Source organism: Dendrobium catenatum, unplaced genomic scaffold, assembly GCF_001605985.2.
Source record: "Dendrobium catenatum unplaced genomic scaffold, ASM160598v2 original_scaffold_86101, whole genome shotgun sequence".
Taxonomy (NCBI): Eukaryota; Viridiplantae; Streptophyta; class Magnoliopsida; order Asparagales; family Orchidaceae; genus Dendrobium; species Dendrobium catenatum.
In genome coordinates this window covers 185,504-202,853 of record NW_021404542.1, presented here as the reverse complement: position 1 = coordinate 202,853, position 17,350 = coordinate 185,504, and the positions used below count along the sequence as shown (strand labels likewise).

At 39.1% G+C, this 17,350-nt stretch overlaps 1 protein-coding gene across 2 annotated transcripts; it reads right to left on the bottom strand.

Annotated features, from left to right (window-relative positions):
* Nucleotides 1–9,781: 9,781 nt before the first annotated feature.
* On the bottom strand, nt 9,782–16,949 carry LOC110104176. 2 transcript variants are annotated; one of them, XM_028691904.1, is made up of 5 exons: nt 16,783–16,949; nt 16,502–16,652; nt 10,599–10,676; nt 10,241–10,359; nt 9,782–9,941 (listed from the first exon to the last, which is right to left on the bottom strand). In XM_028691904.1, exons 1-5 carry the CDS (start codon nt 16,876–16,878, stop codon nt 9,843–9,845), a joined length of 543 nt encoding a protein of 180 aa, XP_028547737.1. In that variant the 5' UTR covers nt 16,879–16,949; the 3' UTR covers nt 9,782–9,842. The 2 variants fall into 2 exon arrangements, with proteins under 2 accessions (XP_028547737.1, XP_020688825.1); XM_020833166.2 differs by having other exon boundaries at nt 10,241–10,356; nt 16,783–16,948.
* Nucleotides 16,950–17,350: the final 401 nt, after the last annotated feature.

Below are 17,350 nucleotides of genomic sequence, written 5' to 3'. Positions count from 1 at the left end.
AATTACCCCTCATAGTGATGATAGTACTTTTGATAAAGGCTAGTCGTTTAATAGGCATTTAATATTTAGCATGTAGTGGCTATGAATTTAGATTTTGCAATTAAAAATTTATCACCTTGCACTTAATGTGGTTGGTGGTGGGAATGATGAAGAATTTGATCACAATCCCATGGTTTTGTTGTCTCGGATTATCAGTCCCTAGCAAAGCCCTACATGGGTTCCTGGTTGGGTACCTATTGGGCACCCATGCCTTACTTGGACGGGCTTTGCCCACCCACGCCCACCCTTGGTGACTTTTGGGATGCCGTACCCACCTATACCCACCCACTTTCCATGGTTTTTGAACGCAGTCTACCACAGACTGATAGCCTGAGGCTTGTTGCCCTTTGCTCTGATTACAAACTTTCAAGTCGCATATCAGAATTTACCGTAGTCTCAATGTGGTTAAGTGCTGCACACTACGTAGTGAGGATTGCAGTAATATAAGTTATACAGTGATTAACAATGTAAATGGATTTATCCCCCGATGTTGAATACCCACCCACAAGGCCATGGGCGTACCCATACCCACCTATACCCATTGGGTATGGGTGGGTATATGGGTGAGTGTGGGTATGGGTACCCAATCCAGGGCTCTGGTCCCTAGTATACTTAATCAAAAGAGTTGGTCGACCGATCATGACCAAATGATTCTTGTCAGCAGCCATGAGTTGCTCTATATAATGGTATCTTATAAACATAGGGTGACTGTTTATCTAAGAGATAAAGTCAAGTCGACCTTAGCTAATAATTGACTTTGTGCTCCATCAAGTTTAACTTATGATTCGTTAGTCAATTGTATTAGACATTTGAGAACATACAAGCTTTGACCACGACCATAATATAGTTGTGCCTATCTGCTGCAAAATCACTTGGTTAGAAGGCCTCAATCATAACTGTTTATTTGTGGAGCCATTGTGCTTAATCATCAATCCTATGGACCTGTTGGGCCAAACCAATAGTTAGAAGGCACATGCCACGTTCTTACTATCGAGAGATTGTGTGAGAATGAAGAGATTGTGTGAGAATGAATCTTAGTGATATTTTTAATAAGACATTCGCTCTTTCTGAGCTGAAATAATTCTTGAATTCATCGTCCTCACCAAACGATTGCCAAGAGTGGATGAGTTTTACTTTTAGTCTTTTTACATGATTAATTTTACTTATATTTGAATTTTTATAGATATTGAGCTTTAAAACTTTAATAGAATTTAAGAATTGACCTCTTCGATTGAGATTTACTATTAATGCATCCATCATTGGGTTGAAATTAAAGTCACTTGAAAACTACTTGTGTTTAATCAAGAGTTTTAAGGCATTTAAAAGAATAAAGTTCTCACTGTTTGAGATTTATTTTCAACACATCCATCATCTGGGTGATGTTAAAATTACTTTAAATATATTTGTAGTTATCAGGATTTGGAGACATTTAAAGAGATAGGTCTCATTCGGTTGATATTTACTTTTAACATGACCATCATCAAAAAATATTAAGTCATTAGAGTAATATGTATATTTTGTGATCTGAGAATTTAATTTTAACCCCCTTCTTGTAGTTGAGATAAATCATAAATGCAATCATCATCAAGCATATGTTGAATTCACTTCAAAATATTTGTATTTTATTGGAGTTTTGAGGTATTTAGAAAAGTTAGAATTCCTACTGGTTAAGATTCACTTTCAATACGGCTATTATCAAAGACATATTAAAGTCACTTAAAAACTTTTGTATTTTATCAAGGTTTAGAGGTATTTAAAATGATAGAGTCCTTTCCAGTTTAGATTCAATTTCAACATTGCCATCATCTTAATTTTACTTTAAATTTAATTTCATATTTTACACTTGAAGCATTCTTGGACCTTGGATTTAAGGGTTCGATGCGATGGTCGGAGCATATGCAATAATTATATTATAAATATGATTTTATTGAACTCGCTTTTAGCTTAGCATAGCCTTTTCAAATTTTTGTGTTTGAGCATCTAGCATGTTTGTCGGAGTGGTAGTTTGCTTTATTCAATTCATTTGTAACTCTACATAGCCTTTTTAGATTTTCATGTTTAAGCATTAAGCACATTTGTAGGAGCACATGCGGGTGATTTTGATCACTTTTAAAATGATGTGCATATTTTTCAATAAGTTTATGCTGTATATACTTGCACACTTTTCAATGTACTTACATGATATGTGTGTATGCTTTCAATGTATTGGCATGCTTTTTAATATACTCGCGCAGTATACTTATATGAATTTCAGTGCATTTGCATTGCATGTTTGTATGTTTTTTATTTGCTTTCACGTTTTTCAATGTAATCACACATTTCTCGAAGTGCCATACTTTGTTGATGTTGACCTTTACATACATGTCAAATCCAATGCAAGTGGCTTCCATGTCACCTAAATCTTTATTAAATCCCTCAAAAGGTAGCAGCTGCCACATCACCCAAAACCTGCTAGTATCCTGCTCAAATCCTGTTGTAATAGCTCACAAAATTTGCCCTTATCCTGCTCAAATCCTGCTGTACCAGCAGCCCATATCCTGCTAAAAATCTCTGTCAAATCCATCAAAACTGCAGCTGCCCTGTCAAAGTTCTGCTCCATACCTACAGCAGCCACCTGTTTTTGTCAGGCAAGTGGAAATAAAAATAAATAAATAAGGGCTTATCATGTGCTCCTAACTGATCTCTCTCATCTCTATATATACACACACAAGCCCCCACTCCTATTTGCTTGGTTCCTGCAGCTCTCCACGTGAAACTTCCCACTGCCAGCAGCACCTCCACCTTCCATGCCATTCTCCCTTTTCTTCTTCAGCAAAACCACTCCACAACACCACAACAGCAAGCCTCAAGCTTCCCTTACCTTACACACGAAGCATACAACAGCCTCTCCTTCCTCTCAACTACCTGATCTCAACTCCAACTCCATACAACTACAAATCACCTCATACTTCATCCCTACAACAGCAGTGCCCTCTCCACCAACTTGATCTCCAATACACAGCAGCCACTGTTTCCAATTCCCTTCCATCCTCTGCCTAAACAACCAACTACACCTATATCACCTCCACCATTTTTCATTCTTCCCCATACAACACCTGCCATCTCCTCCATTCAAAGGCCAAAACTCTCATACTCCAAAGCCCACAAGAGCTCTCCAAAACAGCCCATTAGCATACCCTTCATCCCTTCTTGGCTACTAACTTAGAACCTGCTTATTTTACCTAAAGTAGCCCATTACAGGTATAAATTTCCTTCCATTTGCTTTATGTTGTTAACTTCATTATGATTTCTAGTACAGTATTATTACATTGTATAGAGTGGTTGTTGTTAATGACATTTATAATAATTACCGTCAAGGCCTCCCCAACGATAATTATTATTAATGACGTTAATAATTGTTAACCAAAGCCTAAAAAAAAAGAAAGAAAAAGAAAAAAAAAAGAGAAGAAAGAGAAGCTCACTCCTCTCTTGCCTCGGTCTTCGTGCCCTCCACCGCCGGTCCACTGGTCTGCCGGTCCCGAAGGCATAATTTCTAAACTCAGATTTCTGTTCTCGGTACTTGCAACGAGGCGAACAACCACTTATGCACGCTTTTTTCTAGCGATGTAACGGGACGGGTAATCAAAACCCCATTTTCGGCGTTAGTATCGGACAGGAAAACCAACTCATGCACGTTTTTCTCTAGCGTGGTGAGAAGGGAACCCGGTGCGATGCATGCGGCGAGGCTGGGTCAATTATAAAATTGCTTATTTTAAACTGGTGCCCGCAACCCATGCACGCTTTTCTCTGGCGTGGTGGGGAATAAAAATTATTACGAGGACACCTACCGTGCACGCTTTTCTCTAGCGTGGCGGGAGGCCTAGTTTTCCGTAGTTCTCCCCTAAACGAGAGAGACGTCGGAAGACTGCCGAAATTTCGGGTATACATAAAATCATACTTGGGACAATTTGGAGCTTTACTTGGACATTATTTGGACTGTAAAATAAACTAATTTTTTTTAATCCAAATGAATGAACATAATGAGGACTTCAACTTGCAATAAACAATAATGAAATTTGGACTCAAACTTGAGCTAAGTTTGAACATGATTCAGTCATTTGAACTCAAGCAAGGATCTGAATTGAACTCAAGAAACTTGATGAACTACAAAGGACTATACTCAAACTTGATTTGAGCTTTAATTGAACTTGAACTCATACTTATGTGAGCAAAGACTTGAATCAACCTTGAATCAGCCTTGGACTATAAGGAACTCAAATCAAAACTAGAACTTGAAATGAACAAACACATGACTTGGACATATAAACTCAAACAAAGATTTGAGTTGGACTACCGTGGACACTGAACTTGAATTATACAACATCAAGGAGAACACGAACTTGACTTGAATCAGATGAGGAAGACTTGCAAGCTTGAACATTGACTTCTATGAACTGAATTAGAAGTTGTAACTACGAGGAGCATGAACCCAAAAGAAGTTCAAAGTGATTTCTAAATGAATGTGAATGTGAATGAAACAAATGACAACATGAGAACTATACTTGAACTCAATCATAAAAATGCAAGTGCTAAATTCCAAATTGTTTGATTGAGAACTAATAATCATAAGTGGCAAGAGCCATGAGCTAAACTATGAAATGTTGAACCTCATTCGCAATATACAAAGGTAAAACGGGGTCATGATTCTCAAATGCATTAAATGATGCATGATTCTCAAATATATGAAATGATTCATCCATGGATTGTGGAAAGAAACGCTCATGAACCAAATTTTAGAGATCTAGCAATATCTCTATAATGAGTATGTGAATATAGAAGCCTACAATGATTGTTCATATCACCTATGCTAATATCGTGGCAAGCGTACATTCCCATTCCCTACAAGCACAAAGGAAATGATCATCGCAATATCCTAGCAGTCAAAATCAACTAGCTAGTGAAGGGAGAATGAAAATCCCTTACAAACAACTATGGGATACTTGTGATCATTCATGAACGATAATGACATGCTTGAAGACAATACAAATAGAACTGGCAATCCACTCATAAGTAACATCGATTGAAATGATGTAGAAGTGATAGGTTCTATACAAATATAGCCATACACTCGTATATTCGACAAATTGTCCACAAGGTGGTGATGAAAGCCATGTAAATCAAGGGAAGATACATATGATGCAATATACAATGAAAAGAGCTTTTATAGATTATAGCAACATATATGCAGTGGGTATAATATCCTCATATAGTCAACACCAATCAGCGTGCATGGAGGGGTTGGTGATAGAAGCATACTCCTATAAACTACCATAGAAGACCCATGGTATACCCAATATAATGTTCACAAGCAAAGTGCCAAAGAGTCACAATAAATGCAAACACCTACGGATCAAAAGCAGAAGATTCGTTAGTGCACTACGACCCACTTGTAGAAAGCAACAAGTAGTGCACGACAGTCTACCTGTGCGAAGCAGCGAACAACTCTATTCAAGAGCTGCTACGCCGCCACCGGATCTGCAATATTCATACAAGCAGACAGAAGACGTATATTCCAAGAATACCCCCGCACGTGCACAATAGCTTGTATACACATAAGCACACTAAAAGGGGTAAATATAATCTCAAACCCGCATGAGCCCCGGCGAGCGTGTTATTGGTATACAGGTGACGTCTAGGGAGCTGCGCGGGTTATTAAATTTGAACCTGATCCTCCTAAGTAGATAAAAGGAGTGCACAGGGTTCAATTATAAAATGCCCCCAAACACCCACATGGGCCCCGGCGAGCGTGTTATTGGTACACACGTGGCGTCTAGGGATGCTGCGCGGGCTGGCAAGTGAATTCAAGTTTGAAACCAATCCTTCTATACGGGTCAATAGAAGTCGGCAGGATTCGAACCAACAAACAAATATACGGTTGTGGCGATCGTCATATTTGTCTTAATACATTCATATTAGGCCTTCAAGGCCTAAAACAATGAGAATTCACTATCAAGGGCATAAAGCCTACGAAACCCGATCCTCTGTCGACAGCCTGACAGAGTGGACAAGGTTCAATCCATAAAGACAAATGACCCCAAACACCCCGATGATGGCCGTGTTGAATGCAGATCTCAACCGGAGGGGTTCCCAATCAAATATCTCTCGAATATCCAAAGTCCATTTCAAATACTCTAAAGCTCCACCTAAAATCCCAGAAAAATTCAAAAATCTCAAAATTCCAAAAATTCCAAAAATATTTAAAATGAAATAAATCCATCAACCCACTGAAAGCAAAATTCATCCACCATCCACAATAGTTTGCCGAGGTGGACAAAAATAAAAACTACTCTAGCTCACAAAGAGCCAAATGCCTAGTCGAAAATATTACTAGGATCCATTCTCAAACAGTCTCCTGCCGATAAGGACGTGGTACGTCTCCTCTAACCAGCAGTTTTGCCACCAAATGGCACTGTAGGTAAACGGTTATGACCCGGGGCCCTCTGAACCGAGTGGTTTTGCCGCCAAATGGCACCACAGATAGCGGTTATGGCCAGAGCCAATACGCTCCTTAGTGGCGTTAAATCCTTGAGATATGAATCAATAGGATATGATCAATAGGGCACAAAGCCCTCTGTTAGCTAAGGTGGATTCAAATTTGTCCCCTTAGACAAACATCCATTCCCGATTATAAGGTCCCCTTGGCACGAAGCAACCCATGTCACCGACCAAGGATCCCTATCTGTCAGAGTTGGAGTGACTTACCTCCTACTGACTAAGTAGACCAAGCGGACACGATGGGCCGGGATGAGGAACATGGATCTTGATCGGGTCCACCATCAACATTCCCCCACCATCCGCATTTTAAGTGAATAGATGGTGAAATTTTCCAATTTTAAATATCCAAACTCTATTAATCAACGCAAATTTCCAAAACTATCCTGCTACTATATGCCGATAACATGTATTCCATATGTATCTGATCGCGACTAGCCTTAATCGAAAGTTCTCTCTCGTGATCGCGGAAGGGTATTAACTTAGGGCTTGCCCATATAGGGAAACCCAAAACTCAATCATAAATCCTCACAAAAATGAAGGGCGAATCTCTGAGTTAGTGTCTTTATCTACAAAACCCATCATGCCCTTCCAAAATTTACCCCGGAAACTTATTCCGTTAAACTCCTCGCCCGAATAAAAAGAAAAAAAACGGGGAGGCCGGGGCCAAATTTTCGGAGCCCAAGGTGCGAAATTAATGATGCTATCATTGCAATGCGTTAATACTTATTAAAAATAAGAGTTGGAACTATAAAAAATAATTCACTTGATTGGAACAATGTAATGGTATTGCTTGTATGCAATATGTTTAAAATTGCGGCATATTGAGGGCTCGCCTTGAGATCCGCCTTTACGCAATCTATAAAAAACGCCTCGATGCTAGCCTCGAGTTTTTTTTATAGGCTTGCGCCTAACTTGGTTGAGGCCCGCCTCGCCTCACGGGCATGATTCTTATGCCTCACGCTATATATATTAAAACTTACATAAATCTTGAAGTAAATGCCCGACATTGGACTCTATAGGAGAGGAGTAAGGGGAGAGAGCAGTTCACCATAATGATGATTCAAATGAAGAACCCCTTAGTGATGACAGTGCTGATGACTTATGAGTTCTTATGAGATATGTCATTGCTATTTATTTTTGGAAAACGGAAATATATGTTAATGAAAAGAATACTGGGATTTCGGAAAGATAGAATTTTGAGTTGAACTATATTTCATGTTGTCTTATTATTGAGATATTTTGATTTCACTTCATATCTTATACTTTTTTATGTTTTATATTATTTACTCATTAATATATAACAAATTTATCATTTTATGTTTACGCAATCTTTTGATTTTGAGGCTTACGCCTCAAAACGCCTTGAGGCTTACGCCACGCCTCACGAATGAAAAACGCCTTAATACCCGAATACGCAATTTTAAACATTGTATGCAATAGAAGGTGAAGCTTGGTAGCTTTCTCCTATTAGGGTTCTTTTGTGAGTTCCTTAATAATCTCATTTATATTATTGCTCTTCTTTCAATAAAAATATCACTTCCATTGTCATCTTTATGTTATGAGGGGTTGCCCACCTTCCATCCACTTAAAAACCTTTGTCAGTAAAAAGTTTAGATAATTATGTACCATCCATGAATAAAATACTGAGGTTAACATACTTTGGCCCAAGAGTAATATGGGAAATAGATTGTTATGTAGGCATAGTGCAACCATATGAATCAAAAGACATGTAAATAAAACATTACTTGTCCTTTAAGGTGAAGTTGAATTTAATTAGCACATCAACAAAGCCAAAGGAACTTGATTCTATTTCAGATTGCCAAATATAAAGCGTCATTTTGAAAAGACATCTTGCTATATAAGGGCATCTCCAACCGAAAAAACCTATTTTCCATTTCAAAATGCAGTAACAGTCATATCAAACAATAATTCACCTCCAACAAAACTTTATTTCTAATAACAAAAAAGAATATTCTATGTATATTATTTATCGTCTCTGTTTTATATTCATTTTCAATACAAAAAAAGGTGTTTTGATGAATAGTGCGACCCACAGTTCACATGCTTAATAAAATGTAGAAATGCGTTTCCATTTTCCATTCAGGTGGGCACTCACCAAAGCTGTAAACGGATGAATGACGTTCAGTTGGAGATGCCCTAAATTAGTACATGACTTTTGATAGCACAAACATTTCATAAACAAGGAATCATCAATGTTAAAGAGGAAAAATAAGGGGCCAAGCTTCTTCCAATTTAATTGGTAAAATACATGATACACAAATCTCTAAAAGAATTAGAATAAAAGCATGTGTTTTCCAAATCATTTACATGAATTTCCCTCAAAATTCAATAAAGAAAGCCTTTAAATTTGATGATAACCATTATGGGGTCACTTGGTTTGACTTTCATTTTACTTTTCTATATGAAAAGCTACTTTTCAAAAATAAATGTGTCTTTGTATGGTTTTTTTTTTCACCTGCTATATGAGAGGTTATCCATCTAAAATAGTCATGAGAAACTAATTTGAAATAGTTGTCTAAAAATACTTTCTAAAAGTTGATAAAATTCCAAAATGCCCCTAAATCCATACACTTAGGCTTCATTTAATATGGTACATTTATCAATGATAAGCTTGATGATAAACTATCAAAAATTTTAAATAAACAAGTTTGAACTTCTTCATCTTTGAAATTTGCTTCTGTTGAATATCATCATATGTTAATGCTACTATATATAGGTTTTCCGTAAGCTATTACTATGGTGAATTGTTACCCAAATTATTTCTTCAAATTTAAAAACAAAAACTTTTTTTTTCCCTTAAATTTTATTCTATTTTTAAAATTATAATCATTGGATCGAGTTTTTTAATGTTAACGCATTTTAACTAATACTATTCGAAAATATCATACATTTATTATAATGTTTAAAAAAAAGAATGAATGACAGTGTTTTTGTTTTTTGAATGCTAAAGCAGCTTCACACCAACTTTTAACACACTAAAGAAATGTCATTCGCTTTCCATATAACTTCTTCACCATAAGTGCATTCAAACAGCTCCAATTATTATCCTCACAACAACTTTCAATTGCTTTCCTACAGCAACTTCACAATCAACTATAATGACAATAGCAGCTTACCAATAATCCCTAAGTCACTACAACTATTAAAAGATATCAGCAACTATTAAAAGATATCAGCAAACTAAGGATTCAATGCAGCACTAAAAAGTTGACAAATTGGAAACATACGTTGTAACATATACACCAACCTTATATGAGTGTACATGTACATATAAATAATCTACAAACACCTACCGTTGATTCAAAACGGATATGGCGGAAATCAGATGTCAACTTGTCAAACTCTTCCTGCAGTGAAGTAAATCCACGTCGTCATAAGGTGGCTAAAGAAATTAAGAAAAATTATATCATGTAAAAGTGAAAGAGTTTGATATATATATATATATAGAGAGAGAGAGAGAGAGAGGAGAAAGAGAGATATTTAGGCTTCATTTGAGACAGCTTTCTTACTAGTTCTTAAAACAGTTTTTTAGTACAAAATTTTTAATTTTTGTCTTAGAAAGCAGCTTTAAGAAGCAATAAGAAAGTCGTCCCAAACGAAGCCTTAGTTAATTCTCTATGATATAAATGTGCAAACGGAATATTACAATTTTGCTGGTAAGTGGTTTTTTGTTTGCTAGCACAATGCAGCAGCCTAGGTCAATTCCTTGCTTTAATAATTCTACAGTCTCCGAGCTGGCAGAACAATCAGCAAGAACTAGACCTGCTAAGGTAAAAAGGACACTATTCATTATCTATAAAGTCAAATACTACGTATAATCAGTTAACATTTATCTTGCAAAAGAGATACTCATCTCCTGTGGTCGCCAAAAATACTACGTATGAAATGAAAACAGAGCAGCAAAATAAACCAATCATCAACACCATGAATTTATACATAATAATTAATGAACTTAGGCATCCTAAATATACAAAATAACAGTTGACCTCAGAAGCTTTACAAACCAGTGGATCTGCCAAGAAGACTAGCAATATCAATAACCTTTTTTCTTGCTTCTGAGTCCTTGAAAATTTGACATTGGCCTGAAATCAAGAAAAAAACAGAAAATAAGCCTTTAGAATTTCAAAATACTAAGTTCAATGTCTCTAAAAAGCTTCCCCTGTCCAACAGAATAATCCACAAGTCGTTAATTATAACAAAATGGGCTCCCTGCTTGAGCAAGCTAGGGTCATGAGTTAGAGTTCTCAGCTTTAGGTCAGACAGGGGTGAATTTATTTTGAAGGACGCAAATAAAAAAGAGGAAGGAATCCCTCACCACCACTCATTTTGCATTGAGAGTTGTTTTCTTCTGGACATAAATCTTCGTCCATGATAAAGAATTATGAATAAATATCTCAATGTATGAAAAAAAATAGTGATGAATAATTCCTCCACGAGAAATTGTTCATAGGATATCCGTTCTTTTTTCAATTTCTAGAAATTCATAAGGGAAAATTTTAAAAGGAATTTCATATATACATGCATTTAATATTAAAATTATATATATATATATGTCTCTGTGTAAATGAGGGATAGATACTACTAGGGGTGCAAAAGAGTCGAGTCGAGCTCGAGTCAGGATGTGTTCGAGCCGAGCTCAACTGTCAAATACCGAGCTCGAGCTCGAGCTCGACTCGGCAAAGGAAAAGGAGCTCGTTGAGCCGCACTTCGAGCCTATTAATAAGCCCTGCGTCAGCTTCTGCGTCTTCCACCTGCGTCGTCAGCGTCTTCCTGCCGGCAAAAGCCCCGCGTTGTCCACCTGCACATCCGCCTGAGCTCTTGCATCGTTCGCCTGAGTGCCTGCGTCGTCCGCCTGAGCTCACGCATCGTCCGCCTGAGTTCCTGCATCGTCGTCCTGAGCGCCTGTGTCACCCGCCTGAGCGTCATTTATTAGGACCTATTGCTCTTGGACACGTGTATTTCTTTGCCAGTCGTTACCCTTTCTTGTTCTAATTTGTTCTATATATACCGACTGTAATATTTTTTACATAACATAGATTAAATCATTTCTCTTTCCCTCTTTCTCTGTTTTCCTCTTGCCGGCTGGAACTTTCATGGTATCAGAGCAGCTCAAGCCATAACAGATCAAGAAGAATCGGCAGCTTCCATCCCTCCCACCTCCAACCTCTCGGAAACATCCACAGATCTTCCCATTCCCGCCAATCTCAAGTTTCTCATCTCAAACCTCAAAAATCTTGTCCCCATACAACTTTCTTCCGACACTTACCCCATTTGGCAATTACAACTTCTTCAACACTTTGCTGCGAATGGCTTCTCAGGTCATCTAACCGGAGACACACCGTGCGGTCCGTGCCCCACAGATCAAAGAAGCTCCGCCTACAACCTCTGGAATCTTGCCGATAGAAATCTTATTTCTGCTCTCTTTTCTACTGTCTCTCCATCCATTTTACCCTATGTTCTCTCATCCTATACCGCTCAAGAAATCTGGACCATCCTCGAACGTCGTCTTCAACCTTCAAATCGATCTTGGGTAATTCAACTTAAACACGAATTACACAAAGTTCAAATGAAAGATTTGTCTATGCAGCAATATCTTGCTCAAGTCAAGAATCTTGTTGATAACATCGCGGCATCCGGCTCCAAGATCGACTCTGAAGACATTATCTTGTACATATTGAATAGTCTTCCTGCATCTTACAATCCTTTTAAATTTGCCATTCGCACGTCTCTCAGCCCCATCGACCTCGACACCCTTTACTCCCTACTCTGTAGTGAGTAGATTAATCTCCTCAATGAGCAGCAAAAATCTTCTTCCAATCTTGACACAACGGTTCTTTCAACCAATCGAACATCATCCAATCGCAGCCGAAACCAAAATCGTTCAAATCGAAATCAACTTTTAACCTCGACCAAACCTCATTCACAACTCACCCCGTTCTCCCGTCCCTTCGGAGCGCCCTATGTGCCAGATTTGTGGCAAACCCGGACATATTGCATTGAACTGTTGGCACCATTGCAACTTTAAATATGCTCCAACCATTACATGGCCCCCTTGTGCCATGCTGCTTCACAACAACGCCATGAACACATCCAATTGGGTTCTTGATTGAGGTGCATCTTCGCATCTCACACCTAACATTAACAACATCCACCAACCATCCTTCTATCCAGGCTCTGACTCTATTTCGATCGCCAACGGCACTACCCTTTCGATTCACAACTCCGGTCAAGGCATCCTACCTCTACCGGACTCTGCCCGTAAGTTACATCTATAAAAACTACTCTACGTTCCTCTTCTTTCTCACAACTTACTTTCAATTTCTCAACTCACTGCTGACAACAACGTCTCCATTTGTTTTGACACTACCGGCTTCGTCATTAAGGATCGTCAGGACCAACGACCTCTTCTTCATGGTCGTCTCCATAACGGTCTGTACCAAATTCAAACTCCTCCCACGCAGCAGCCGACTACTCTTCAAGCCAACATCCCTCTACTCAACTCTGGCACGCCCATCTCGGACACCCTCATCACCAAATTCTGTCCACCTTAGTCAAGACTATTCCAGATTTATGTACTCTCAATTATGCTTATGTTTGTCATTCTTGTAATATAGGAAAAAGCTACAAACAAACTTTCAATAAAATTCTATCTGTTTCAAGCACTACTTTCTCTCTTCTGCACTAAGACGTTTGGGGTCCCTCCCCGTCGCCTTCTTTAAATGGATTTAAATACTATGTAATCTTTGTAGATGATTTCACCAGATTTTCATGGATATACTTGATGCACTCCAAAGCGGAAACATTCAACAAATTCAAACATCTTCACTCTCTAAGTCAAACCAAATTCAATACGAAACTTATAACATTTAGATCAGACGGCGGCGATGAATTTACAAGCCTTGCATTCAAAACTTATCTTTTCGATCACGGCATAATTCACCAAGTCAGCTGCCCTCACAACCCCGAACAAAACGGTCTAGCCGAACGAAAACATAAACATTTACTCGACCTCACCAGAACTTTATTACATGTTGCCCATCTGCCTCAATTATTTTGGGGTGAAGCCATAGCTACGGTAAACTATCTCATTAACAGATTGCCCTCCAAATACATTCACCTCTCCAGCCCTTATTATAAGCTTCATACCAAACATCCCAACTACAACTTTCTTCGCACCTTTGGGTATCTCTGCTTTCCCTGGCTCAGACCGTATGCTCCGAACAAACTCACTCCTCTCTCCAAGGAATGTATATTTCTTGGATACTCATCTTTCCATAAGGGATATCGATGTTTCAACCTTCACACAAATCAACTCAACATATCTCTCCATGTGGTATTATATGAGCACATTTTTCCGTATAAGTCTCCCAAACCTTTACCAGCTAAAAATGTCAGTACTCTCCCATACTCACCTCTTTTACTCACTCCGGCTTCCGCCTCTCTTCCTTCTACCCAGTCCAACCAACCTCAACCCACTAAATCTTATACACCTCCGTCCAATATTATCCCATCCAATACCTCTCCCACCTCTCCTATCTAGTCATCTGATCATCTCATCTCCCAATCAAAAACTCTCACAATTATCCCCACACATCCAATGCAAACCAGAATAAAACCTGGTATCACTAAACCAAAACCAATTTTCGACTTAACTGCTATTCTCACACCAGCTGATACTCCGCTCTCCTACCATCAAGCCAAACTTCATCAACACTGGCAAACTGCAATGTCTGATGAATTCCTGACCCTCCAACGTCAAGGAACTTGGTCCCTCGTTCCCTCTCCTCCGAACAAACATGTTTTCGGTTGCAAATGAACATACAAGATCAAACGACTACCAAACGGCAAGGTCGACCACTACAAAGCTCGCCTTGTCGCCCAAGGATTCACTCAGCAATACGGCATCAATTACACTGAAACCTTTAGCCCCGTCGCCAAGATGCCCACCATTCGTATACTACTCGTCATTGCTCTAACTCGCAACTGGCCAATCTCTCAGTTCGACATCTCAAACGCCTTCCTTCACAGAGATCTTCCAGACGACGTGTACATGAAACAACCATCAGGCTTCTCCGATCAATAACACCCCGATTACGTTTGCAAGCTTCACAAATCCATTTACGTCCTCAAACAAGCTCCATGCTTATGGTTTTAAAAACTCACCTCCTTTCTTCAACGCTTCGGGTTTCGGGTTCATTCGTTTCGATCCTTCTCTCTTGATTTATCATCGGCACCATATACAACTATATATTTTAATCTATGTCGATGATATCTTACTCTCTCTGTTTCTCGGTATCAAGGTCATTCACACCAAAATAGGCCTATTTTTATCCCAACACCATTATGCCTCCAACATCCTTCAGACGGCAGGTTTTACTGACTTCAAACCAGCTCCGACGCCGATTACTTCGTCCTCCGCCTCCAGACATCACTCCGATCAACCTTTCACCGACCCATAGCTCTACCGCAAACTCGCTGGCTCTCTTCAATACCTCTCAATTACACGTCTTGATATAGCGTTCGCTACGAACTCAATCTGTCAACACATGCATTCTCCCACTATCCGCAACTTTCACTCTCTCAAGCGCCTACTCAGATACATCAAAGGCACGCTACACTATGGTCTCCCTCTTCAACAATGCAACCTGACTCTACAATCCTACACGGACGCTGACTGGGTCGCAGATCAAACTGATCCGAAATCGGTCTCTGGATTCTGTACGTTCCTTGGCCAAAATCATATATCCTGATTTGTCAAGAAACAGCCCATGGTAGCCAAGTCCTCAACTAAAGCAAAATACCGTTCCCTCGCATCTGCAACATCTGAAGTACTTTGGCTCCGGCGTCTACTTGAAGAGTTTCGAATTCCTCAATGATCTCCCACACGCATTCACTGTGATAATACCTCCGCCATCGCTCTGGCGAATAATCCAGTCTTTCACGCCAGAACGAAACACATCGACTACGACGCCATTACCATTTCTCATATCAGCTCAACAAACCAAATAACAGACATCCTAATAAAGTCGTTCTCACCATCAAGATTCTCCGAGCTTCGAAGCAAATTAACGATTCAACCTATGAATGATTAATTTGAGGGGGGCTGTTAGGACCTATTACTCTTGGACACGTGTATTTCTTTACTAGCCATTTCACTTTCTTGTTCTAATTCATTCTATATATACCGCCTGTAATACTGTTTACATAACATAGATTAAATCATTTCTCTTTCCCTCTTTCTCTGTTTTCCTCTTGCCGGCTGGGTCTTTCATCATTCACGTCTTCGCCTGCGTCGTCCGAACGAGCCGAGGTTTTCATTTTCTCACGGTATAATTTTCCCTGCATCCGCTTCTTACCGCCTGCATCGTTTTTCATCTTCCCGCCCGTCGGTTTTATTTTTTCCGTCGTTGTTACACGAGCTGCTCGACGAGCTCGTGAGTCGAGCAGCAGGGTGTTGAACTTGGGCTCGTTAAGCTGTCGAGCTCGAAATTGTGTTCGAGCTTGACTCGCGATCTCAAGCTTGACTCATCGAGCCCCAGCAAGCTCGTGAGCCGGCTTGACTCGGTTGCACCCCTAGATACTACTGAGCAGAAATCTCAATGCAGAAATGAGTACAAATAAGAACGAACTTATAAGAATTTATATTGAGGAACTCCTTTTAAGGCTTGAGCCCTAATAACTCCAAGAAAGCCCCAACTTTCAGGAAAATTTTACTTCAAAGATCTTCCTTACTAAAAAAAGCCGTGAACTAATATAATTTAAAAAGCACTTCAGGAACGGTTCTTTCAAACGATAAAAGGAGCATTTTTACAAAGACGAACAATTATTTCTTTTTTGTATTCACTGAGCTAATAATCAAATTATATCCAGCGAATAACATGAGAAAAATCCACACTATAAAGGATACCTAAATCCATCAGAGAAGACAGTGAAGACCCCGATGATTTAATCTTGCATATTTCTTTCAATAAGTCGTCTTTCAGCTCCAAATTGACAATATCATTGACAGCAAGCAATGAGCGACTGTCACAAATTCCTACTACTCGAAGCGCTATGCCCTTTTCAGTCAAGGAAAGGGATATAAATGAAAACGAAGCGATCGTTTCTTAAGAAATCAGAATGGAAATGAAATTTGACAAAAAAAAAATAATAATAAAGAAATTAAAGATCAAAAGAGGATGACAGTGCCTGCTTCGAGTGGAGAGAACGGCAGGCAACGATGTGATCAGAGAGCTGCCGGCCGACGCCACCGCATCCTAAGAGAAGAACGGGAATGCTCTTCATTTCCGATCACTCTGCCACTCTGCTCAGGGCTAGTTGGTTGCTTTATTTATTTATTTTTTTTTTTTGGGAAAACCCGGGGCGTGAAGCCCATATATTAAGAAACTAAAAGGGAATTACATTTGATCTGTAAAAGAAAAGCTAACTACCAAAAGAAGCAAAATTTACACCCAGTCAGTGGCAAAAACAAAATATGATAATTGGCAAAAGATAGACTCAGAAGGAGCACAGTCTCATTCATCAAAATAATCTGAATATAGTGACTGAAGACCAGGCGGTTGCACCAGTTGCCAAAGACAAAAACCTGCAAAAGAAGAATTGGCCATCGCAGCACAACCTGCCAACACATCTTTACTCCAAAAAAGTACATGTCCAACTACAATTGTGAAACAACATTGGAGAGATCCAAAAGCATGTTCTACATCTTTTCTACATTCTTTATGTTTCATTGCAAAATATTATTTCTTTGAAGTAT

Bases quoted from the DNA above. Each gene is read 5' to 3' on its own strand.
- LOC110104176 (XM_028691904.1), bottom strand. From the start codon at position 16,878: ATGAAGAGCATTCCCGTTCTTCTCTTAGGATGCGGTGGCGTCGGCCGG. The intron at 16,653-16,782 runs GCACTGTCATCC...TTGACTGAAAAG, and splicing joins GTTCTCTCCACTCGAAGCAG to GGCATAGCGCTTCGAGTAGT. The intron at 9,942-10,240 runs GTAATATTCCGT...ACTTCACTGCAG, and splicing joins AACCACTTACCAGCAAAATT to GAAGAGTTTGACAAGTTGAC.